General features: G+C 37.4%; 1 protein-coding gene across 4 annotated transcripts in view; it reads left to right on the top strand.

Moving 5' to 3' along the window:
- RBMS1 (RNA binding motif single stranded interacting protein 1) overlaps positions 1 to 25,783 on the top strand; it is a 141,838-nt gene extending 116,055 nt beyond the window's left edge. For 3 of the 4 annotated variants that reach the window (XM_059852939.1, XM_059852941.1, XM_059852942.1), the window contains exons 6-14: positions 2,904 to 2,983; positions 11,575 to 11,690; positions 12,564 to 12,613; positions 12,708 to 12,801; positions 16,094 to 16,144; positions 18,251 to 18,361; positions 19,040 to 19,120; positions 20,351 to 20,435; positions 23,266 to 25,783. In XM_059852939.1, coding sequence (XP_059708922.1) covers positions 2,904 to 2,983; positions 11,575 to 11,690; positions 12,564 to 12,613; positions 12,708 to 12,801; positions 16,094 to 16,144; positions 18,251 to 18,361; positions 19,040 to 19,120; positions 20,351 to 20,428 — 661 coding nt within the window. In that variant the 3' untranslated portion in view covers positions 20,429 to 20,435; positions 23,266 to 25,783. The remainder of the gene's footprint in view (positions 1 to 2,903; positions 2,984 to 11,574; positions 11,691 to 12,563; positions 12,614 to 12,707; positions 12,802 to 16,093; positions 16,145 to 18,250; positions 18,362 to 19,039; positions 19,121 to 20,350; positions 20,436 to 23,265) is intronic. The other variant, XM_059852940.1, reaches the window with a different exon arrangement.
- Positions 25,784 to 26,018: the final 235 nt, after the last annotated feature.

The raw sequence follows: 26,018 nt of genomic DNA, 5'->3' as shown, positions 1-26,018 counted from the left end.
GCTGAATCTAAATTTATTGCTCTTACTGGACAATTATCTAGAGTAAGAATTCACTCTAAACCACTTCCTTCCCTTTTCTGTCCTTCTCCTTTTTCCTCTATCCCTGAGCCAGTAAGCAAGGGTTACGTGATGCTTCACAGGGACCTCTCCTGTGACTTTTCTGGCTTGTGAAGTTTGAATCCCAGGCAGCAGACCAGAAGGAAGAACCTTCTTCCCCACCCCTACGCCTTTTTTTTTTGTTTGTTTGTTTTTCTTCATTAGTTCCTTGGAGAAAATGAACTCATCATTGCCCTTTGAACATCAGCTCTTTGAATTTTCAGGCTCATTAACATGATGTCAGATGGGAAAGAAAATATTTTTATTCACTTACAGTAAATCTCATCTTAAAATATTTGTGTGCTAAGTCAAATATCTCACCCAAATCAACAAGAAAAAAATATTTTCCATAAATTAGTAAATACCTCCTAAATATTCTGTCTGTATGAATCTACTTTTTCTCTAGTTAATGTAGTTATTTTTTCTGGAATCTCTTCATCAAAGTCTTTTCTGTTTTTATTAATGTGAGTCCTGCTTTAAACCTAGTATAACAATCAAAATTTAGAGGCTTTAAATTGAAGGTTTCTATTATCAAAAATAAAAGCATGCTTCAAGCAAAGAATTGGCATTCTCAAAATATGTTATAAAATCTGTGCAAAATCAAATTTCAGTAATTCAGATGTTCAGCCAATATTACAATAGCTCTGTATTTGAACAAATATCAGAATCCAAAATTAGTGCACAGAAAAGAACTGAACAAATCTCCTGATGTGGCCAATATTTTTAGGGATTGGTTTTCCTGTGAGTTGGCTGGGGGATATTTCATGGCACTGTGAATTTTATTTTTCTTTTTTTTTAAATCTCTCCCCCCACCGGCCTCCTGAACACCAGCTTCGTATGCTTGTCAAACTATCAAGTTTCAAGAAGGTATAACAAAGGAACAAAATTAGAAATAATAGAAAAATATTCATTATTTAAGAGGGGAAAACCAGCAAGTTTGGGCTTTGCTAAAATTTCTTCCTGTCCCCTTTAAAAACATCAACAAGTGGGGTAAAATTAACTGGACGTTTTAATTTCATTAATATATGTGTGTTTTATATGTAACTTTCACTTTTTGGTACTGTGAAGGGGGCACCATAAAATTCATTTGGCATTTTGCTCTTATTCAGTCTCTTCTCCCTAGACTGGTTTGCCACCTCTACCTTGAATCAGTGGTAAGGTAGGAAATATGGTAGGATGTATTTTTTCTAATGTAGCTGGAAGTGTTCTGGAATCATATGCAAAAATCAAAAAGACTTGTGTGTATCCAAAACCTCACTCGTATTGAAGAAATTAAAATAGAATAGTTTTAAAGTACTTTCTCAATAGTTTCTCTATTATGCATTTTGTGTTTTATATATACATGAGTGAAGTTATTTTTATATAAGTGTTTATTTATATACATAAATATAGAATACATAAGTATTCTTTATAGGATAAGTATTGCTTCTATATCTAATTAGAACTTCTTTGCTTCTACAAGGTGAACATTTTTAGAAAATTCTTGGATAATTCATTAACGTTAAAATTTTTCAAGAAACCTGTAGATATTAAATAAATATTTTAATTTCTTGCTTTTGGGAAACTTTTATTAGGTTAATAGGGAGTAATGTATTTTATCAAGTCCAGACTTGAGTCTGAAACTAAGTTATATTGTTTGTTTCATGTGAGACAAAAAAAAAAAATAGATTTCTTTGATGCAGATCCAATAATCCAGAACTTCTGAAAATTCTCTAAGAGATGTTTTTGGAATCATTAGGAAAACCTCTTGTTCAGTCTGGCTTTTTGATGATACTAGTTGTTATCTATGCTTATATTTTGTCAGCCTGTGCAGAAAGGATATCAGAATTAAGAAGATGCCAAGACTTAGGAATTTTTAGTCCTGGTTGGTTGCTGCTGAGGCCACTGGCCTAATTTGTGGATCTGAATTACAGAACTTAATGAGCAACTGAAAAGAAATTATCTGTTCAACATTAACCAAACATCATCTTGCAGACGGCTGCAAAATAAGTTCTTTTGGAATATATTTTGTTGTAATTGCACATCTGAGTTGTTCAGTGTGACTAAGCCCAAGGTGGCCGTGGGGGCTGGCACATCCTCACTGCAGGTGAGGCCCCTCCCAGGCCAGCAGGGGCTCTCCAGCCCTCTGCCCAGTCTGCTAAGTCTGGATCTGACAGTATGAGTGCACAAACCTGCTCAAGATTTTGGATACATTCTCGGTGGCCATCACAGCTCTGCTGGTTTTGGCTCCTGTTTGGAACTTGTGGACAATTAAATAAGAGCCAGGTGCATCATTTAGTGGAGATGATGTGTATAAGCTAAAAGCTGCCAAGTCAGTTTGGGTCATGCAGTCAAGCAGGTTTATTTTTGAGTTTATTTCCCTTAAACTGTACAGACAGCTCTGAATCCTCTCTTAAGAGTGGCATTAACCTTTGCTGCACGCAGCATGGACACTAAAGATTCAATTATGAATGATAGTGAGTCAGTCCTTCTGCTTCTTTCAAGACAAGAGAGGTACTTGAGGTAGCTTGGACAGCTACAGTATAATTTCTGAGTAAATAAGAGCCTTATTTTCAGTTTGGCACTGACTTTGGTCTCAGAGTGCATAAAATGTTAATTGAGTTTGGCTTTACCTTTCTGAAGTTATGTGTTCCTAGAAAACATCATCTCCATTGTTCACACATGGGAAAGCAAGCCAGAGCAGTGAAGAGGGGAAAAACAAGAAACATGATTTGAGAAAAAGCAAGAAATGTGCTTTAAAAAAAAATCACAAACATGGGAATCTGTTTGAGTGTTTAATTTATGTAAATTATTCTTTATTTTCAAAGGATGGAGTCAACAGAAAAATGTGAAGCAGTGATTGCTCATTTTAATGGAAAATTCATAAAGACACCAGCAGGAGTTTCTGGTATGTTGCATATATTTCTTACAAGATGTATGAATGGGTTAGTGCTTGCATGGTGGAAGCCTGTTACACTGATTGTTGTATCTGGCTTCTCATTTAGAGGCAAGCTTATTAAAATTAAACTCTGTCTTTTTGGATGGCTGTAATGCTTGCTTGGAACACAGTATATCACTTTTCTGTTGTAAACCTTTTCTAGGAATCTAGTAGTGTTCTCTCCTAGCAGAGAAACAAGCAGCTAAGATGCCAGCTATGTACAAATTTACATCCCATGTAATCCCAGTTGAAGTGAGGAAATAAATATCTGTCTGAACAGAATTTGGCTGCTTTTCCATGGACAGGGCTTTTTTCAGAGGCAAAATGGGCTGGTTTTGTCATCTGTTGACGATTTTTTTCGGAGCATTTTCAAAAAAATATTTGCTTAGGAAAAAAATAGAATCTGCAGCAGTGCCTGGCATGATCATTCATTGGGGAGCTGCAACTCTCAAGTCAGTGTAGGTTTTAAAGTCCTTCAGGAAAATGGAAGGAGGTCAGCATAGAATGCTGCTTCTAGAAATATTGTGCAAGGCAGAATTCAGGGAAGGCTTAGTACAATTTTGTTGTCACACCAAGTTCCTCATCAGTTTGTCTGCTTTGTCAGCACTGTTTCTAAGAGACAAAATGTATATCTCATGAATACTGAAAAATGAGGAGAGGAAATTTAATGCTGCTGAGTAAAATAGAAAGTAAAGAGGACAATAAAGAAGGAAAGAATACATGCCTGGCATTCCAGGCAGCTTTCAGTGGGCATTTTATTGAGAATCCCAAGTGGGAATTTTGCAAATTACAGTGTTGATGTGGCTGGGGAAACTGCCTTTATCCCACTGGTGAAATGTTCTGTGCAGCCAGACCCTGTCACCGAGGAGGAGGAAAGTAGCCCTCGGCAGGCAGACAAGAATGTGCCTTGTTTAGTAAAACTCCAAACATGCCTCATCTCTGAAAGATTGCTCCAGTTTGAGGCAGTCTGTGCTGCTGTAAGGATGGAAAATGCTTCAGAGCACAGGAAACCACTCCCTTTGGCAAAACTAATCTAATGCAGTATTTTGACTTCCCTAGCCTTGCTTTGGCAGACCCTTTGCACAGGGATTAATTGCTGACATTATTATTTAGTTAAAACTTTGTTACAAAGCTTTGGTAACTTTAAGCACATTGTTGCATTTGTTGCTTTAGTTACATTACAATTTTTTTCTTTGTTACATTTAGTAAAAATGTTACAGCCTATGTATAAACAGACAGTAAGGACACTAAACATGTGCAGCAGAAGCTCCTATTAGTGCTTTTTAGTTTGTTAATTTTTATTTTCACTTGCATTCTCCTGTTCTCAATGAATGAGCCATCAAGCATGTCATTGCTAATCGTGCTCTGTCTCCAGTGGGTCTTTGCTGGAGTTGCACCCCCACATGATGAGGTTCAACTAGGTTAAAATAAAAGCTTCCTGCATGATTCTTGCAGTCTGAAGGAAACATTTAACATAAAAATATGATGAATTATGGACAAGAAATTTGAGGAGAACTGTCAATTTTCTGGAAGTGGAAACTAAGCAGGGGTCTCAAGATATAATCCACCTCACAGGCTTGGACTTCTTGTGTTTACTTTGCAAAGCAGTTGACCAGGCTCTCTGTCTAGAACAAGTAAAGAAAAACACACCTCCAGAGACTGTCCTTGAAGTTACAAAGGTTGTCTAGCTCAGTCACTCAGAAATAGATAACTCCAAATGTTTGAAATTCAGATGGGTCTCACCTTCCATGATACTGAAAATGAGACAAATAATCAGGTGCATAAGGGAGTTGTGAGAACCTTGGTTTTTAAGGACCCTCAGTTTTGTTGTATAGGGCACATCCTCAGCTCTGTGTTTCTGTGCTGTGAGGTTTCATTGCTCCTTGCAAAGGTTTTCATGGAGATCAAATTCTTCCCAGAGTTCCATACCACGTAGCAAGCACCTGTCCAATAATGCAGCCTTATTAGAGAATTCAGCTTATGCATAATAGTATAATAATACTGCAGTCTGCCAAAACATGGGGTGGGGTCATGAGGCAACTGTGATTTTGGACTGCCTGCAGAGAGAAAACTGGATGACAGTAGGAAAGCTCTTGAACAAGCAAAGATTAGGAAACTGTTTTGAAATAGATTAGTGACCATTGGGATTATAAAGGATCAACTTCAAACACATGCAAAACAAAATCATAAAACCAGATCTGTGTTTAAATTAAAACATTGTGTTCTAGAAACTTGGCTAAAATCAGCAAAGGGAGCTGGCTCTAAAAACATCCATGTTATCAGGATGAAGAGGGTAGGAGAGATGGGCCTGTAATGAAATAGGTGTGGGAGGAAGAACATTTGCTCAACAAAAACATGCTTTCATAATGCAGCTTTGTTATTTTAACTAAGTTTGGGCTTAAATGGAAGAATGGGTTAAACAGTTATAGAAAGCATAAATGAAACCTCCTCTGGAGCATGAGAAGACACAATGAATAAAACCTCTTAGAATCTGGGAAGGCCAGGGATTAACACAGGGTGGTGTCAAAAGTGTCAACTCCAGAGTTAGGTGAGTGACTGGGCATTGATGATGCTAAGCAAGCTAAACCCAGATATAACTGACTATTCAGGCTTTATTTAACTTAATGAAATATATTCAATATTTAATGTGACCTTGTTTATCTTCAGTAAAAAAGAAGAAAGGTTAGCTCAGAGAGCAATTTGAAATGCACTGCAAGTTGGTATAACCCTAAAACTTCTAGAAGTGATGTGTTAGTTTCACTATTTGTTTTTAGGCTTTGTCCTTTTTTATGTAAGTTATTGTATTAGTTGGTTGTGTTTTATGCACTATGACTTCCTCTCCGTTTTGTCACTGAAAACCAAACTCAGAACTTTAATTTTTGTACTTAATTATCTTCTCAGCTATGATATATAACTATTATGTGATTGTTATAATTTTAAAGTAACTTTTGCATTTAGTTTCACTCTCCTCCTTAAAGAACTATTGTTTTTGGTGAAGAATGTAATATTTAAAACTTTTCTATTCTCCTGTGAAATGTATGACGTGAATTGGAGGAAACAGACCAGACTGGTATCAAGAGCCAGGAGCCAGCAGATGAGCAGTGAGAGCAGAGCAGCAGCATGCTTAGCCTTCCTCCTCTGAAGATGATACTCAGTGTTCACTGGCTTTTAGTCTTGTGTGGGATCCATAGTGATTGTAGCAATTGTCTTCTGGGCAAAATCTTAAAAGGCATCTCCTTCCTATCACAGTAGCATGTAGCTGTGTGGTGGTACACAAGAATAGTTATATAAAAAATTACCTAAAGCAGCTGTGCTGTAGAATATGTAAGGTATGTGTAAGTCTGAGTGTATTGTCTCTCTTATATTTAAAATGGGAAATATAGACGTTTAAAAGTTGCAGAAGTTTTATGCCTATTCTATAGGCTTTATGGATTATTTAATATTTCTTTTACTGGAAAAGAACTTAGGTGATTTGGGTTTAATGGGTGTAAGGTAAAGAGTATTTTTGCTGAGCAACCCATGCCATTTTTACTTCAGTAATGGTTGGTTATGGCAATGATGCAAAAATCAAAAATTATCCATGACCCACCCCTCTCTTCCCAGTTAGGATAAAGAGATTGGTTGCTCAGGTTCTCTTTTAGGGGAGAAAATTGAGTGTATAAAAGCCCTGCTCCTGCCTGTATTCTTGACTAGACTGGGAAGAGGTTCACCAGGGATGATGCACACTGTGCTTTGAAATGACCTGGCCTTGGACATCGTTCTAGTGTGGAGAGGAGTGGAAATGGAGCCCTGAAGTAGTTGTCTTTGTCTTCTGTCAGCCATATTCTAGTGTTTCCTGGTTTCTTACCTTTACAAAGTATCCAGCACCAAAGATCTCTAGTAAATTTAAACTACTTGACCATAAATTCAAATTTTCTTTCAATCATCTTTCACAGATCCTTTAAAAAAAACACATGAACCACAGCCTGAAAACCACTGCTGCAGGGTATCAAGGGCTGACAGTGCTGATGTTACTCCTGGTTGTCACACTGAAGGCAGAGGAACAAAAATTTCATTCTTTTGATTAAGACCCTGAGATTAGGTTAGCTGCTTAGAGCGTGATGCTGAGGTACCAGCAATGTAGGTTTGATCCCTGTATGGGCCAGTCACTTAAGAATTGGACCTGGAAGGACACAAAAGACACAAGGATCATCAACTGACTATTTTGTGAAATCTGTGAATTAGAGGTTTTACTGCTCTAACTCCCATAATTTGCAATTGATGCTTAGTTTTAAGAAGCAACATAGGATTAGAAGAGAAAAATGCTTCTTAAAACCACTCAACATATCCTTCTGTCACAAATTATTAAACCTTGTGTAAATTATTAAAGCAATGGGATCTTGAGCATTATGTTTAAGTGAAGACTAGGATGGTGAAGAGTATAATATTGAATTTCTTTTTAAACATATAAAGCTACCCTGATCTTGGGTTGCACAATTTCTTTTTTAGTTCCCACAGCCTTTGGCAAAAGTTTCTAGCTGTACAGGCCTGCTCTGTCATTAAAATTATGTTTTAATGTCAGAATTCATTAAGTCTCATATGCTTTGCACTAGAAAATAAGCAGTGAAAGTCTCTAAAAGATGCAATTTAATTGAAAACTGACTAAAGGAATGGTACTTTTTAACTATTTTGTTGTATTTTTCAGTAACTGAAAGTAGGATTTATTAAAAAGTTGATAAAATTAGCCACATAAAGTCAAGGGTGCAAACTCAAGGTGCAACAAACATCAGTTTTGGTTTTGCATTTATAGTATCACCTGGTACAAACTTGGGCAGACACTGACCAAAGACAGACTGAATTCTGATGTACAGATGTGTGCAAAGTGTCTACAACAAGGAAGAATTTACTCTCTGGACCAGTATTGCATTCACATCTCTCTTCTGTAAAACATGGGCCCTAGAGGAGAGTGATTCAGGGCAGGAGGAGATGGTCAGTTCTAAAGTTTTAGAACTTTCCACACCCAAGTTCTAAAGCCCGGATGTTGAAGGCCAGGAAAGCTCATGGTTACAGATCCCCTCAGTAGCTGCAGCTCAGCAGGCACCTGCAAACCACTGGCAGTGTTGGTTTGCACTGGGTGCCAGAAGAGTGGGCATGTCAAACGTGGTGTCCTAGCTGCAAAAGCTTGACTCCACTGTAAGTTGTAGACTTTTACATCAGGTACTCTCAGCTGTGCATGCAACTCTGAGTATTTGTACTGCCTTTGTCTGGCACATAAAAGCAAGTCATTGAATGATTAATGATCTGCTTCATCACTGGGCCTGCATAGTTCCCAGCAATTAAACAATAAAAATGACTCTCCCTTCCTTCCTGTACTACAAAAGATTGCTTAACTGGTCTGTAGGACTTGTGAGAGCTTTTTCTTCAAATATGTTTCTGTCACATGTGTGCACTTAAATACAAGAGAGAGAATGTTTTGCATATTCTTGAAAACTATGAGAAAAAGTAAGCTGAATAAATAAGGTTCAGATCTAATTTTGAAAAGAGTAAGGTCCATGTTCATTCTTTGGTGGGAGGGAGATCAGTAGGTCAAGACAAACCCAAGAAGGTTTATCTGTTTCTCATGAGCCTGCCTCTGGTGACCATCAGCCATCGTGTTGTTGCAGGAATGAGCACGGTGTTATTCAGGTCACAGGTGTGGAAGAGCAGCCAAAAATTGCAGCTGGGCTTTCCACTGGAGCTGTCCCCACTGTCAGCATTCAGACCTTGCAGCAGAATCAGGGAAGGCAAATGCTGTGCAGCCTGCTCACAGAAGTGCTGTATTAAGTAGATGGTCTGCATGGGGGTTTTAGTGTGAGTGGGAGCGTTCCCAGCATTTGGCATCTTTGATGGGTGCAGTGAGGAGCAAGGGAAGGTGGAAAGTCAGAGGAGCAAAGGTTCCCATGGCTGGATCTGTGTTCAGTAAGTTGGAGCACTGACTTCTAGTAGATCACAAATTGATAGCTCTTTAAATGCTTGGGTTTCTTCATTGATGCAGGTTTTGGATATTATGTATGCAAAATCAGCACATGTGTAAAATTCTTACTCTGTTTTTTCTTCATCTTTAAATTTGTCGGAGAATTTTTACAATGCAACACAGAGGATGTTTAATCATCTAAAATGTAGCTTTTGACAAAAAAATTCAGATTTATCCTTAAAATAGGTTTTCATGAACATTTAATTCAAACAGTTGGACAGGTTTACTCTGCTTTTTCTTTTTTTTTAAAGAAAATATATTTATGTTGAGACAATGATGGGAAATGCAAGCAAAAATGATGCTTTCAAAAAAGTTTTTTATAATTCGTTGTAGGGATTTTTAATGAAAGCATAATGCAGCTTTAAATAAAACATTTACTACCTGTGAGTGCTATAATACAGAATGTCAGGGCCAGAAACCTTTTTCTGATGTCTTTCTGTACTGTTCTCATGCCAGAGAAATTGAATTTCTAAATGAAATTTTGATTTTTCATCCAAAATTTTGTAGTGCATATTTTGGAAGTCACATATGCTCCTCACAAAACTGGATTTTTTGAAATAATGGAAAAGTAGATAAAGATATTCAACTTGGGGAAGAGCTTTTTTTCATTTAAGGCAATTAACTTCAGTATTTGGACCTCCTCTCTCAGTGTCCCATGGATTTTTGTTTTACACACTGTGTAAAACCAATCACAATTATTTCAGATCTGAACCTGAGAAATTTATCCATATTGGCTAACATATTCTGAGATTACCTCCTATTATTTCAGCAGAACTGTGTGGACTAAAATACTGCGTGCTGTGACCAAGGTTGTTGGATATAGCTTTTATAAAGCAACATAAATCATCCATCACCATCCTGATACAGTACCTTTTTGCTCCAAGTATGTTGAAGCAGAAGTTGCTTCACATAATAGAAGAACCCAAAGCAAAACTCAGTTTTGGTAATGCTAGAAATCCCCTCAGAAATACAAGGTTTTGAAGACAGTATTTTCCAGTTTGTCTCCTTCTTTAAGGTTTTTGTTTTTCCTTGTTCATTTACTCCATCATCCATAGGTCTCCTATATTTTTCCAGCATCATTAGCCTAACTTTTTCCTGGTTTATTTTATAATTATAGGGTTTTAATTACCATTCTCTGAAGGATAATGCATTTTAAATTTATTCAGTTGTCATGTTTAATGTTGTAGTCTGACACTGTAAAACAGCACCCAGGGAGGAGAGGTCCAGGTCTCTGACCTGTGTGATGAGACAGGGAACCACACACCAGTTCTGTCTCCTTTTTTACAGAGAAGGCTGTCAAAAGATGTGTCATGCAGGAAGTGGATATTTTTCCAGTAGAAACAGGGCTAGTGTTTTAGGTGTGACATCCAAAGCCAGGGATGACTGGGCCATTAATGCTTGTTTTGTGCCAAAGCTTTAAAAGTCAAGCTCTTTGCGAGGTTACGCATCCCTGAGGTTTCCAGCACCAATCATCTTTTGCAAATGCAGACAGGGTGAAGAGGCATCAGCACTCACCGTGGTTATATTAATAGATTTGGTTGAAAATTTGTCTTGGGGTTGTTTTTTTGCAGGTGGCCTTGCCACCCCGTGTGTTTACTCTGCATTTAGAAACTTGTATGTTTTCAGGTCCAGCCATGTCTCATGAAGATGTTTCCAAACAGAGAGTGACTGGAGGAGTGTCATGGTAAAGCTGAGACAGCTCATGTGTCAGGAATTATTGGCAGAGAAGAGTCTACATCCAAGTCATAACAGTGCTTCCACCCTGTCATTAGGGAGGGTGTGGTGTGATGCAGCAGGGCTGTGCTTCAGCCATAGGTGCTTGGAAATCTGGAAGCTAAGAACAGGGAAAGAAAGAGAGAATGCTATACAAACCTTTTCACTGCTTCAATTCTGACATTAAAAGTTGAGGTCATGGTCAGGATTGTATTAAGAAAAATAATAATAACAACAACAAGACAAAATAAAAAAGTATGGTGATGCTGTTTCATAGCAGTGTGCAAAAAAACCCTAAAGGACAATCTTGAAGAATTTCTGGTTGCACTGGGTTTTCTTTATAGAGCAGAGATAAAATGGGAAAGGACAATTGTGGCATTTTCTCAGTGCAAGGCCTCAGGACATAAAGGTGCCTCTCCTGGATGAGTAAAACACTTGTAAGTTTTGGGACATTGCTGAAACCTGCAAGGGATGGGGAGAATTTTATTACAGACCTTTGGCCAGTTTTTTTCTCTATCTTCCTTAGATATGCTTCCAAAGAGACAAAGCTCAGAATTCAGATGGCAGTTCTTGCTGAACCCAGACCAAGAAACACATACTCAGGATATACAGACCATGTTTCCTTCCAACAGGTTTTACAGCAGTAGTTCAAAATCAAATAGATAAGGCATTCCAGATGCTCTCTTTCAGTGTGGCAGCTGTCTTTGTGCTATGCTGAACAGCTGTTGATGCTGTAGTACAGCTCGGTGTTATTTAAGTGTCTTATTTGGAATATAACTTAAAACCATACCTCATTTGGAGAGTTGAGCAACTGTGTATTAATGCTACTTCAACTAATTTTTCTTCTTTCTTCCAGTTCCTGCAGAACCTTTATTGTGCAAGTTTGCTGATGGAGGCCAGAAGAAGAGGCAGAATCAGAATAAATACATACAGAATGGAAGAGCATGGCACAGAGAAGGCGAGGTGAGACTTGTAAGTCCTCCCTTCAAGCTTTAGTGTGGGTGTGCAATAATGAATACTTAGGAAAATGATAGGCATTGAGACTTCTTGGCTTGGGTCTTTGGCATATTAAAAATGTGCAAGGAACTCTTACCTGACAGTTTGTGTCTCTGTAAAAAAAATACTTAACCGTGTCTTTCTTCTGATGAGAAAAGTAAAATGTGAAACACCGAGTCCTGTCTCATTGAAGTGAACAATAACATCTCCTTCAACTCAGTCATAATATAAAGTTCAGCTTTCTTATATTATTAAACCACCAGAAACATAACTGTGCTTACTTGCAGAAATAATCCTTTGATCTATGCAACACTAAAGTGCACATCACTTTCACAAGATTAAAATAGTATACCAGTGCCATGCAGGATCATTTTTTTTAGTCAACAGTTGTTTTAAACTTTAATGTTCAAGATAATAGTTTCATAGACTTACTGTGGCTAGCAAGCCTAGACTCTTTGTTTATATTACACAGGAAAATTCAAATGTGCTTTCTGAAAAACTGCACTCCCTATTCAATCTTATAGGTCACCTGTTGTAGGCAACTCCCTAACCTAATCGTGTGCATGCCCCAAATCTCAAACACACCTGTACTTTTAGCCAGGTGTTTAATAGATTGTGTTTTGTTCCTCATAATAGCAACATGGAAACTGGTATTCACAAACAATATTGCTAATTCTCTTCACTCTGTAATTACTTCTGTCAACTAACCTTTCCCTAAGTTCTAATAAATTATTTCAATACAAATTTTCAGTTAAAAATGAGACAACTAAAGAAAGAATAAGAGAAATAATTTACAATTAAAATTAATTTTGTCCACTCTTTCTTTTCCACTTTTTCTTTTTTTTTAAGGCTGGAATGACACTCACATATGATCCAACCACAGCTGCTTTACAAAATGGGTATGTTGAGTAATGGCACACTAAGAAAAAAATATGTTTGCATTACGAAAGATGCCCAGAACTAGCATTTAATAAATATTTCTGCATTTTCTAGATTTTATCCATCACCCTACAGTATTACAGCAAACAGAATGATCACTCAGACATCTATTACGCCATACATTGCTTCTCCAGTTTCTACATACCAGGTTTGTATTTAGAGCTTGGTAGCTGAAATGCTTCACTGGAACTTATGTTTATTTATCAATTGTTACATCTGGTTTTATGAGGTCTCCAATAATGCTACATTTTAATGAAGTAGCCTCCTTGTGCTGTACAGCATGAAAGTGGCAGCCTGAAAACCTGAGTGTGTGTTTCAGGAAGCACAGTGCTTTAATGAGACCCTGGTGTCTTGCAAAACCAAGTCTCTAACTTGTGCTGATGGCTGAGGGATTTGTAGCCACTTCTGTGTTTCATGGGAGATTTTTCATTTTCTCTCAGTCAAATTCTTTTAATGTCACCAGTATATATGAAGTAATTATTTTTTATTTAAAGCCTTATTGGTTTAATTAAATTCATTTTTAAAGATGTTTTTCCATGCATTTTGAACTTTTCTCTGTGTTTTTCTCAGCAAGCCCAACAATAATATCTTATGTAGTTGTACTAAGAAGGCTACAGAAACATTCTTGACATTAGAGAAGGAAATTTGAAAAAAAGGAGCTCCAAGTTCAAATTACTTTAGGATTCAAATTCAGTGGTTTTTTATTAGGAATAAAGCATTTAATAGCCTAGGACACTATTTCTAAACCAAAGGCTACTTTATTTTGGATAACAAATTAAAATATAAATTGTGGACGTTTTTGGTCCAAAGCTTTCTGAAGAGGGATTTTGATAGGTGCCATCTTGAGTCCTCACAAGGGATATTGATGTACAATTCAACACATTGGGAAATTGTGTGGAACAGTTTTAGCACTTTGATATAAATCTCTTAGGAATCCTCAATTTTAGGGTATCATACATTTCAGTTTACAAACAACTTGCTTTAAATACAACTAGTATGGCAGTCTCAGATGTGTGCTCTGTAATTACTACTTGAGATGTGCCAATTATGGCAGTGTACGCTGAATTATGAGCTTTTTTGGCATTTTACTGTTTAATACATAGATGGAGTAAACAGCAGTGATTCAGGTCATAAATAACCCAAACTAATTAAATTTAGAAAATTCTTACCTCCATGTGTCAGGGGAAGAAGAGGCTGTTTGCTTTCTAGTGAGAGAGACATGCTGAGCTTTCTGCTGTGCTCTGTGTGTGAATGAGTGTGGAAGGGTGTGTAAAGGGGAGGTGGGAGGCTGGCAGAGGCACTGTGGGCCATTTCATCAGCTGTCTCCTGCAGGAATTTCCATGTAGCCTTCAATTCCAAGTGAGGAGGATGAGGAAGAATTGTCTAATATTAGTCTGGAGATCTAATGGCATCTTGCATGAGCAAAGTATTACGTAGGAGTTAAAACAATGTTCTCTGGTGTGAAGGGCAGCTGCATTATTTTTACATTAATTTCTGAGGTAACTTGTGCCAACACCATGTTTGCTCTCGGCAGACAGTGCTGGACTATATTTTTCAGTTTACTGAATGAATCTGCTTGGTGCTGCATTACCTCAGAAATTACAGTAAGTTCTTACCCAGGAAAATATTTCAGTAAAATTACCTGCTATTCTTTATTAAAATATATAAATTATTTATCAATATATGACTCTCTGATATTCAGAATCCAAGTAAAAATTGGAAGTTGGCATGGAAACATACTACTTAGCAATACAGTATTATTTTTTGGGCTTATTGAGATAGACAGACCACAATCCATTATGTTTCCAGAAATGTAGTTACCAGTATTTCAATATACATGGCATGGAGCTTAAATTATTGTGGATGGAGTTATTAATATCATTATGCTTGAAGTGACACAGTAATTGGAATTGAAAATTAAATTGAAGTATTCTGTACTGGGGAGGAAGGAGGTTTGTGGCCAGAAGAGTTTCACAATTTGAGTATTAGTCACATCTTCATTACTGATTCCTTCTCACTGAAACCTGCAGCTTTCTATCTTCTACACAACAACACGTATCACACAAGCAAAGGGGTTTTCTTGTTTTTTTTTTTCTTAGAAGCAGGGTATAACCTGCTGCTAGATGTATTCTTATTAGGGTAAACAAATTTATTAAAGTTTTGGCTATTGCTTGTTTCTGCAGCCCCTGTATTCCCAAATGACTGCACTGAGCCAGTTACTATCATAGTGAGAGATTGGCCAAAGCTTTAGTCAGGCTGTACCGGTATTTTTGCCATTAAGATTTTGCCTGAGGAAAGGGAGTGTTCCAGTCTTTTCCATTCCATTTTTGAACTCCTGTTTGCTCTTTTCCTGACTGAAAAAGGGAAAAAAAGAAAAAAACACAAAACAAAACCCAGCTCTGGTTTGAAACTAAGTACCAAAAGGAGGCAAGAAATATTTCCATCTTCCAGAAAATGCTTCACCTGGATTTTTTTCAAGGCTGTGTATTTGCCTGTTCTGTTCACAGGACTCTGGGAATGATGGTAGAGGCATTTAAAAGGCTTTAAATGTCCAGCAGCAGTGGTGAGCCTGCTCTGTGTGCGGTGCAGGTCAGATTCCTGCCTTACCCAGCACACCGGCAGCAGGTGGGGAGGAAACATTTTTGTCCTTACCTTTAGTATTTCTTGCACACTTTTTCAGAGAGCTGTTGCAACCAGCTCTTTTAACCAGGGTAACAATATAACCTTTACACTTCCTTTTTATATTTCACTTTGTCACACAAAGTTAGGCATTCTACTGCAGTTGAAGTATTTGGGCCATCACTAAGTATTTTGGAGAGAAATATGCTTGTTGCAAGAGAAGAGACTCTCATCAGAACCTCCTCCTCTTCCTGTGCTTTGGGAATAACAGACCACAGTGTCTCAGAGAACAGTACTCCTAAATCTTCTTTTTCCTGAAACATGAATTCCTGATTTTTTTTTTTTTTTTTTTTACAGCAGAATTACAGCAGAACTCCTGTTTGTTTTTTTTCAGTTGTGAAAATACAATAATTTATTTTAATCAGATCACACTAGAAGGCAAATGGTGTTATAGTTTCTGAGATCCCAATTACTTTTCCACAAAGGAATTTCTGAGACAGAAGGAGCTTCCTTTTTCAAGGTAGCAGAAATCTGCCATTCATCTGTTTGACCCCCTTCACTGTTTTGGAAACCTGCACTAAAAGCATTGTCTTCTGTTCTGAAAGGTGTATGTGGTGTATGGTCTCCAAATCTTGTCTCTGATTTACAATGGTTACAATGAATACATTTTTCATAGAAGTCAATGTTGTTCCACAAAGGGACTAATTTGGTTTAAAAGTCAATAAATAAGGGAGGAGGCATGTTAACATGATTTAGGTTATTACTATATCTAAGTTGGAGTAAAGTGTAAAATGAAAAATAAAATGCCAATTTTGTTCTAGGTTCAGAGTCCTTCTTGGATGCAGCCTCAACCATATATAATGCAGCACCCAGTAAGTTTTTATGCTTCTCCATTGTTGTGTTTATCTGTTATATAAACACTTTACATATTTTAAACCACAGGAAGTATGTCAATTCCTGCCCAATTACTTCCTTGGATCAAAATGAAAAACGAAACAAAGACAGTAACCTGAACTGAGGCCTCATTTTATTAGGAAAAAAAGCAAGCTACCCTCATAGCATCAATGTGATGAGGACCATTAGAGAAAAGTTCCAAGAGGAAACTTAGTGGTGTTGGAGTTTTTTGGTTTTGTTTTATTTTATTTCACTTGAAATGGAAAGCACTTTGCAGATGCCAAATGCTTTACATACTGTCTACCTTTCAGGAGCTGAAATTGGAGACCCAGTGTTTTAGAATAGCTCTACAATAGTTCAGACTGGATAATTTGTGAAAGACAGATGGATGTAGTGATATGAATGACATTATGGGCACTCACTTGAGAAAACCTGCCCAGCTTGTTCCGGCTTCACCACTCATGAGTAATGCTGGTCTCCCTACACTTCTGGCTGTGGCATCTGTAGCAGACTGTCAGGCATTCTAATCTCTGCTCTCCTGTGATATTTTGCTTCTTGTCTATGTCATTTGCCAATTAAGTACCATTACATCTGAGACCTACTGGGTTTCTTGAGATGAGCATTACTAATAATAACAGGCACTTGAATGCATGCACTCCCATAGTTAACAAACAGGTCTGTTTCCAGATGCAGAAAGGATATGGTCTTGACTTTAATTAACCTCTCCATGCAGATTATGGAATGTAAATCTTCTTGGCAGAACATTTTCTTCTTGGGCATGCAGAGAAGGTGGTGTTGAACCAGAACACCTTCTCACACACTTAATTGTTGTTGTGTTTGTGGGTTTTGATGTTAAATACACATACACAGAGTAGGTTTTAACTTCCTTCTCTAGCAACACAGATTTTCATACAACAACATCCTGCAAATAATGCTGTGAAAGACAAGAGTTGATATAATGGCGTATTGGTTTAGGTGTATTAGTTTCACAGGTACACAAGATGAGATTTCACAGTTGAAAATAAAGACCTAGATTCTAGACTGAAGTTCAGTTTTGGCCTGTGCAAAGACAGGTGCTGTCTTGCTCATTTGCTTTTCAGAGAAGCCTGCAGTCTACAGACAGGAAATTCTTTCAGTGTTTGATGTGCCTGTGACTCATTTCGTCTGCACTGATCACATGGTTGTTTTTCCAAGTATATTCTATACTTCTTTTTTTTTCTTTTTTTTTTTCATTTTAAGGATTAGTTATTGATTCAAAATACTTGCTCTCAGTACACTGCAATTATTTCTGTTCATTTTGAGTCTCCATTAATTTTAATCAACACCTTCTGCAAGCATAAGTCATACAAAATATTTGGAAATATGTTTTTGTGGAACACGGTTGGTAAAATGAAATTTCTTGATAATCTTCCATTTCAGTTAACTCTAAAAACCTGTGTGCTGCCCATATTTAACAATCTAAAGTGTTTAGAAGTTTAGAGTATAATTTTTATGAACCTAACAAAATGGTACAGAAGCAATAGAAATGTCATCAAGAGCAGCTGGTATTTAGACAAAGAATCATCATTGCTAAGTCACTCTTCTGAAATGTGTGTGCTAATGAAAGCAGCCACTAAGCAGGGCAGCTGCCTCGTGTGTGAACATCCTGTCTGATGGGTAGGAACACAAATGTTCCTCCTCCAAAGCCACCATTCCTAAAGATGAGATAAAAGTTTCTTCCTGAAGTATGAAATTCCAAAGCTTAAGCTAAGTGAATCTGTACCAGGTAACGTGCAAAGTTTTGCTTTCAAGTCAGCATCTGGTTAAACTCATATTTTACAAAGTATTTTCATCAGATCTCTCAAGTGTATTTCACATCAGTTGAATGTCCAACGGGAAGTCAAAGCAGATCTTCCACCTTGAGCATCTGCAGATGCTCAAGTGAAATATTCAGAATGCCTCAGACTTCCTTTTCGAGTCAGAGACTGGGATTAAGGAGAGTTCTTGTGGTACACCCCCTCAGAAGGAGAGTCCATACTTAGACTCTCAAATCAAAAATTAAATCTGCGTGCTGCTACCATTTCTTTGTTTCTCTGTTTTAACAGGGTGCTGTTCTGACTCCCTCCATGGACCACACCATGTCACTACAGCCTGCATCAATGATAAGCCCTCTGACACAGCAGATGAGTCATCTTTCATTAGGCAGTACTGGAACAGTATGTAGCAATTTGATACAAAGTAGAACTTACCCAAGTAGAAAATACTGCATGTAGATCACAGAATCCCTGTGCAGCTTGCATGAGGGAAAAAGTAATCCTATAAGTCATTTGATGTTCAGTGAATTATTAGGAACTGTCTCCATTTTAAAATTCTATTCAGCAGCTTTTATTCAGTCTATTAACTGATCAGAAACTGGAAATGAGTAAATAAAAATAGACCAAAACAAAGGAAAGGAATCCAGGAGGTAACTTCAGAGTTGCATTCAAAAGATTAAAAATAGTTAGTTTTACTCTTTACATTCCTTTCTGCAACTTTAATTCTTTAAGTGTGTGGAACAGAAGTTAAATCAGAAGAGATTCAGACTTGCCTCTGAACTGCAAGACCCTTCTTTTCAGACCAGATGGGGTTAAAAAAAAAAAAAGATGACTGGAGTTAACAGAGAAGGCAAAGTCCTTTACATAGTCTTTGAAGTCCAAATTTGAATTTTCTCAAAATAGATAAATTACTTTTCTGGAAAGCCTATTGATTTCAGACACAAAAGTCTTTCTCTCCTGTACATTGCTTTAGGGATACAGTCACTATTTATTAAGCAATACAGATATTAAGCAATGACAGGTATTTTGAATACTTTCATATTGGGCTTTCTCTCAATGTAATGGTCTCTGTCTTTCTAGTACATGCCAGCCACAACAGCTATGCAAGGAGCCTACATCCCCCAGTACACCCATGTCCAGACAGCAGCAGTTCCTGTTGAGGTCAGTATATTTTATAAAAGACCAGAGATAAGAAATATGAATAAATGTTTTTTCCTTAGGAAAATTAGTGCTCAAAGGCAAATATTGTAACTGTGAATGTACTGTGAATGCCACATGTATTAAAACTATAAAATGTCATTATTCTCAACTAATATAGTCAGTATTACAACAAAGAATTACCTGTTCTTATGGCAGTAGACACTCAGAGCAATCTGCTCTATGAGCATAGCTCAGGCAAACCCTGTGTTTCATCAAACACAGCTCCAATAGTAACAAGCCAGGGAATGTATTGTAGTTTTGATCTTTCACTTTGTTTACCTGTGTGCAAAATTATCTGCCAGCAGACCTTGATTTGCTTTTTGCAAAGAATCCTGATTTGACCCTGGCTTCTCAGGAGGCTGCATGTTTGTCTAATAAATCTCTCCATCGAACAGGATTACTTTCATTGGAGAGCATAACATAAGTAAGCTAAATAATTTATCTCCTACTTTGGGTCACCTTACAGCCTTTCATAGGTCAGTACTACTTAAGAGAGGAGCTAGACAAGGCATGCTGGAGCTCATGTATTCAGAATGAGTGCCAGACAGTCTCTTCCAGAGCCTGTAAGAAAAAAACCATTTCATTTCAAAGTCTGTTTATCCAGAAACTCCAGAATTTGTTTGATTCAGTTTGGTGCATCTGCCCATGTGAATCAAGAGAAGTTCTTCTGGTAATTACCTGATTGCTCTGTCTGCCAGAGCACTCTCAGCTGAATTAATTGCCTGGTTTCTGGGGAGCCTGGTGCAAAGTCCCACCTACAATTCTTTGTGTTGCCTAGTGCCAACCCCATCACAGTACTCATAGTGTTTGTGTGGTAAGTAGATCTCATTCTTCTCCCTCCCCTTCAAAAGGAGAGGGAGAGAATGTTCTTTTACATCTACAGAAAGAAAATATTCTAGCAGTTATTTGCTCTCTTTATTTCTATAATGTCAAAAGTTTGAGGGGTTTTTTTTCATTATCATCAAAGCATCTGAGGAAGTACAAAGTTTGCATTATCATTTAATTCCTCTGTTTGCTGAAATATTCATCGAGGTAAAGTTAACACCTCAGATTTGGAATACCTCACTGGAGAAATGTGATGAAGATTTTAAACTTGAAGACTGTTAATTGCATGAGTCAAGTGGAAATACAGATTGCAGGTAATGCTGCTTGATTTTATGTCTCATGGCTTGTCTTCCTTTTTATTTGCAGGAAGCCAGTGGTCAGCAACAGGTTACAGTAGAGACATCGAGTGACCATTCTCCATATACGTATCAGCAAAATAAGTAACTGTGAGGTAGGGGCTCATCCTGTCTCGTGAAAGATGTGAATTCAAAGATTCTTTGTTTCATAATTTACAGTACTCTGTATTGAACTTTTTTTTAATGTCATATAAATAATACTGATGATACTGTCTGGGGACAGTGAGGCTGATTTGAACTTGGCCAGAGTCAAAAGCCAGGGAAGGAAACCTGGGATCCAGAAATTAAGTAATGAATTCTGAGTAACATTGTTTTAATAATTTCTCTACACCATAACTGGATTATGTTGGATTTTAATTTGTTCATTTTAGCAGTGTGCTGTATACAGAACAACAATGAATTAATGCAAAAATACAAGAATCAAAATGCTAAAGGGAATTGTACTGTTGGACATATCTTGCCTAGTTTTGTGGTACATGTAAGATTAGAAGCAGCTTGGTTGATCTTTTCTCCTGATGACTTCCCTGCTCATCCTTTTTTCTAGAAAAAAGCAGTTTGGTCCAGAGTTTGGTCAATTTGTTTTTAATCCAGGTCCTCATTTGGCTCTAATTCCAGAGTTATACTTTCCTGCTCCGGGTTTCCTCTGGTTCTGCTTGCATGGACTTTTTTACTAGCAAATCATTAGCTTTACCTGAACTTACTTCATACAGAATTGTTTTGCTTTCTGTACATTTCCGTCCTAAAAATGTTACTTGCACTAACTGTTCCCTTTTCCATGATCCATGTTGTAAAGTTTAGGAATTTAGTTCTTCCTTAACTCATCTTCTTGGGTTTTTTTTTTTTTTTTTTTTTTTTTTTTGAATGCTTTGTAAGCCAGGCAACTTGGCTACAGAACTTTTTACATCACATTTTCTAAGACCTCACACCGAAAAATTCCTTTCATCTGCAATAATGTGCTGGAAACCATGTTAGAAGGGTTTTTCTACAGCCCTTGTGGCATTTATTTGATACTGAAAAATCAAAATCGGTTATGTGCTACCATTGTGTGATATCTCTCTAAAATGTATTGATCCAACAAAACACACATTTTGGCATTAGCTTTGATCCTGCAGGTCAGCTGTGCTGTTTGACAGCAGTGCTCTCATCCCCATTATTGGCATAACAGCTTCTTGTATGGAAAGATAGAAACAAACCAATGGGGAAACTTGGCAAGCTCAGCAGACGGCAGAGCCTGCGTAGCACAGCATATGACCTGTGTTATTCCTGTAGTCGGGCCAAATGCTGGCATCTAGAGGAAGCCCACATCCTTGATTTGCTTCCAGGGCAGGCAGAAAGCAAAGCCACAGGCTCTTCTCGTTATCCATCTCCTGGTGTTACAACCATGACTCCTGCACGTTTCCCATGCCAAGGCTGTTGCCTGGTGTTAACCGCTTTTCAAGGAATTATTTGTTTTGCCTTAAGTCTTCCCTGTGGGCATGTAAAACCTCCTTACCAACAGAGATCTGTGGGAGCCAGCGAAGCGTAATCCTGCATGTCACATCCCCATCCTGCCTCTCTCTCCCAGCCTGTCAGTATCTTTCCCCATAGACTGAGGCCAGGCAGGAGGAACAGCCTTAAGTCTCCTGAAAGGATGAGTTGTTGTTGCCATCTGAGACACATTTTGTATTGATGACTCTGTGTAGATATCCAAGCTCTGTGAGCAATTCTGTGTGCTTGCTGTAAGTCAGTTCTCCACTTATTTTATTCTTCAGAGATGCACTGTTACCTGTATTTATATGCAGTGGGAGCAAGTGAAGTCTGCGTCAGCAGAGGCTGTAGCAGTGGGCACGTGGGGCAGGTTAATATTACCCAGCTGATTTCAGCCTCAGAGCATGGCATTTGGTATTTCTGTCCCTGTAACATGCTGATACTTGTCTTGTTTCAGACAGGGGAAGGGGAGGGAATCGACAGTCATTTTGTGCCCTAAATACAGGGAACACTGCAGTCTCTTGATTGTTGTGGCTTTGTCGCTGTTGTCAAGCCGAAACTTCTTTCTAAACGCACATGCAGCACTTTTGGGAATGTCCTCTTGAAAGTCAGTGCCCATATTCCCATAATTCAAGGGGCAAATTACAACTAGCACATTTGCATGAGTGGATGCAGTCAATCAGAAATACACAGTGTTTTTCCTCTGGCAGCTACATTTAATGAATTTTTAGCTTCTTCTCAAAAAGTTGCTCCTAGGTGAAAAATAGTCAAAGGGACTTGAAAAAAAAACCCCAAACCTGTTTTATATGCACCTACAAATGTACAAGCCTTAAAATACCAAACTTTGCCTTGCTTTGAAAAATTAAAAAACTGTCTAAACTTTTTTGTCATTAGCTGGGTATTTTTTTAAACCCATGTGGCAACATAAGCCAGTACATTAAGAAGTCTGCCTTCAAATTTGATGAGCCCTGACTTGCTGTTCAGTATTACCATCAGGGAGGCACAGTGGCTGTGTCTGTCTTGGCTGTCATACGTAGCCTCGTTGAAGCTGCACCAAAAGAAAGTTATTGTTCCTTTTCGGGAGCCTTGGAGATGGCACAGGAGTAGCACACTCAACCACTTTTGGTCAATTAAAAGGAACAACAACAACAAAACAACAAAGAAGGGAAGAGCTTTGAGTGCAGCCTCAGGGCTCCCCCGTGGGAGCTCTGTGTGCTGAGCAGTTGTTAGGGAGAGAGGGGGAAATGCAGCACGGGCTCTGCCCTGGTGTGGAGCCTTATCCTGGGAATGGCCAAGCACCTGCAGTGCTGCCTGTGTTACTTCCCAGGTTAATACTCAGATTCATTTAGTCTTCTCACAGCTATTTAAAATAGGAAGTTAGTTTGTTTTGTGGACAGCTAGGTTAGAAAAAAGGTGTGATTGTAACTCTGCTCTAGCTCTGACCTTTCTGTGTTACAGATGTCCAGTGTTGACCTGGCCTGGAGAAGGGTGCAAAGGCTGAAACAATCATGGATTTTACTGATCAATTGTGCTTTAGGAATTATTGACAGTTTTGCACAGGTTCTTGAAAATGTTATTTATAATGAAATCAACTAAAACTATTTTTGCTATAAGTTCTATAAGGTGCATAAGGAAAACCTTAAATTCATCTAGTAGCTGTTCCCATGAACAGGTTTATTTTAGTAAAAAAAAAAAAGTTTTTATCAAGTGTTATGACGCAAAAAAAAAAAAACCTTCAGATTTCTGTGTATGCACAGATGACCACGAAGACTTATTCACGTGCATGACAGAATTTGTGTTTTGGTTTATTTTTATTTTGTTTGTTTCTTTTTATCTTTTTTTTTTGTATGAAATGGATTTTCTGAAGTTTAAAATAGTAAAACATCTAAGATGATGTTCTGTGCTTGCAGTGTGTGAGTGTTGCTTTAGTGCAGTGTTGCAGTTATAGTGTCTGGTCTCTTAGCTTTCTGTTTTTCTTTTAATGTAGTGTGAAGTGTCTTATCCTTTTCTATAAATTCCAATTTGCCTTAAATCTTTCAATGCTGTAGCTGTTTCAGTAAGTAGTCCAAACTAATGGTGTAGAATGCTTTGACCAAATGAGCTGGTCTATTATGCCTTGTAAAACAGCAGCATAGGGCTTTTAAAGGTAGTCAATAAAAATTGCTGAAAATTTGGCTTTTTTTAATGTGTAGTAAGTGTTTTTAATGATTTTTTCACATAATATGTAAGGTAGTGAAATGCAAGAGGGGAAAAATGTTTTGTGTGAAACACATTTTCTGACTGGGGAAATTTTAATAGTATAAATTGTTTGTAAGGCCATATGCCAATAGTTCCCTCTGGTAGTTTGAATGATTTAGGAACTCTGCTGTATGATGCAATGTAAAATCTTTTTTTGCCTTTTTTCAGAAACTAACTTGATGTTCTAGGTTTAGCATAGGTAGAGTAGGGAGTTTGGGGTGGAGATATCACCGAATGTTTTCGTCCTTCCTTTATACTAATGATAGTGCTTTAGGATGAGGATTGTGCTGAGAGGTAGCAAACAGAAAAGTTGCTATTACAGCAAAATGGCAAAAGCTAAAGGACTCGTTTTCAAACATGTGCTGAGATTTAAGTAGAAACATAATTGATTGGGTACTAGCTCTCTATAGTAGGTAAATAAAAATAAAAAGACTTGGCACTTTTAAAAGGTAACTTTACCAAAGAACAAAGAGCCAGTAACCAATAATTCTGATTTGTCTCAGCATTGCGTCTTCTGTACTCTTTATTTTTGCCGGACCAGTTTGCGGTTAAGAGAATGTGCCTTTTTTGTACATTTGCATTTAGGTTTTATAATTTTAATTGATGTATGGACACAAAAGCATGAAGGAAGACTTGGATCCAAGCAGTGCCACACTTTACATCATCACTACAAGTGTTAAGTGTAAAGAAAACCGATTTTGAAACTATGAAATTCCTGATTCATAAATACACAGTTATTTGTACTTCACATATTAGATAATTCACTGCTACTAAAGCTTTTTATTACAATTGCATATGTTTTAAATTGAATGATAAATTAAGTTGTCTTCCAAAACTGTGTACTTCTCTGGTCAGCTGTATATGATCAGTTATCTACCTCAAAGTTTATTTCCTTTTGTATTGGGACAGGTTGCTGGCCCTCCCTGTTTCCACAGACCAAATCATCCTAGCTCGGGAGCTAGGGCTAAGCAGTTGTTTCTTTCAAGTATTTTTTAGTTTTTAAATTTTGTGTGAGTATTGGAGTATAGATGTCGGTGACATTTCATAGTTTCAAAAGTAAATTGCTGCTCTGAGAAGTGTAGATTCTAGTGAAATGCATAGTCATAAGAGATGTGTTTTTTTTTTTCTTTTTTTAAAAAGTTGTGGTATTATTGGTTCTATGCTCCCTGGAATATTACTGCTTTGTCAAAGTCCAGACTTCCTGCAGCACCTTGCCTGTATTTGGTAACTTTCCAAACCTGGATCTCTCACTACTTGCTATTTTTGCATTAATTAAAAACTGCAGTATGATAGCTGTGTTAGAGGGAGGGAAGAGTTGCTGCCAGAAATGTCTGAACTAAGTGCCATACTCATCGTCTGGGTAAGATTTGGGAAATTTAACCTCTGTACATAAAGAAATAATCAGTTACTTAAACATCACATAGTAGACAGCCATTAAATTATAAAAAATTAATTTATGAAGAAAGACCTTTTGTACAGATTGAAAAAAAAAAAGATTTTCATAGAGATATCTATATGATCAAGAGAGTTAATTTTTTATTTTTGTTTTACTAGTGCCACAAACTTGCCAGTGGTAACTTATTTGTCCGGTTCAAGATAACTCTGTAGTTTTGTTTCCTAGGACTTGTTGTTAAACGCCAAAAGACATTTTTGAACTGTAAATTTGATTAGATTGTTAGCTTTTTCTGTTTTATTTCTTTGACAACTTTTGAATAAAAAAGATCCAAAAAAACAAAAATGCTTTGTCTTTTTCCTTGAGGCCTTCCTTTACTGGGGGAAATCCCAAACAGGTTATGGTGAAACTTCTGTGTTTATTTTGAAATGTTTGGAATTGCTTTCTGCTTGACAGCCTGGGTTTTTTTCTCCTCTATCTTTCGTCAAAACCAAATTTTCACTCTTTCACACCACACTACAAAGTCACTATTTCTTCTAACAAAACAGGGAAAGATATATGAAAAATATATGATGAGATG

This window comes from Haemorhous mexicanus, chromosome 8 (genome assembly GCF_027477595.1).
Source record: "Haemorhous mexicanus isolate bHaeMex1 chromosome 8, bHaeMex1.pri, whole genome shotgun sequence".
Classification (NCBI taxonomy): Eukaryota; Metazoa; Chordata; class Aves; order Passeriformes; family Fringillidae; genus Haemorhous; species Haemorhous mexicanus.
The sequence above is the reverse complement of the archived record's forward strand: the minus strand, read 5'-3'. Positions and strand labels throughout refer to the sequence as shown.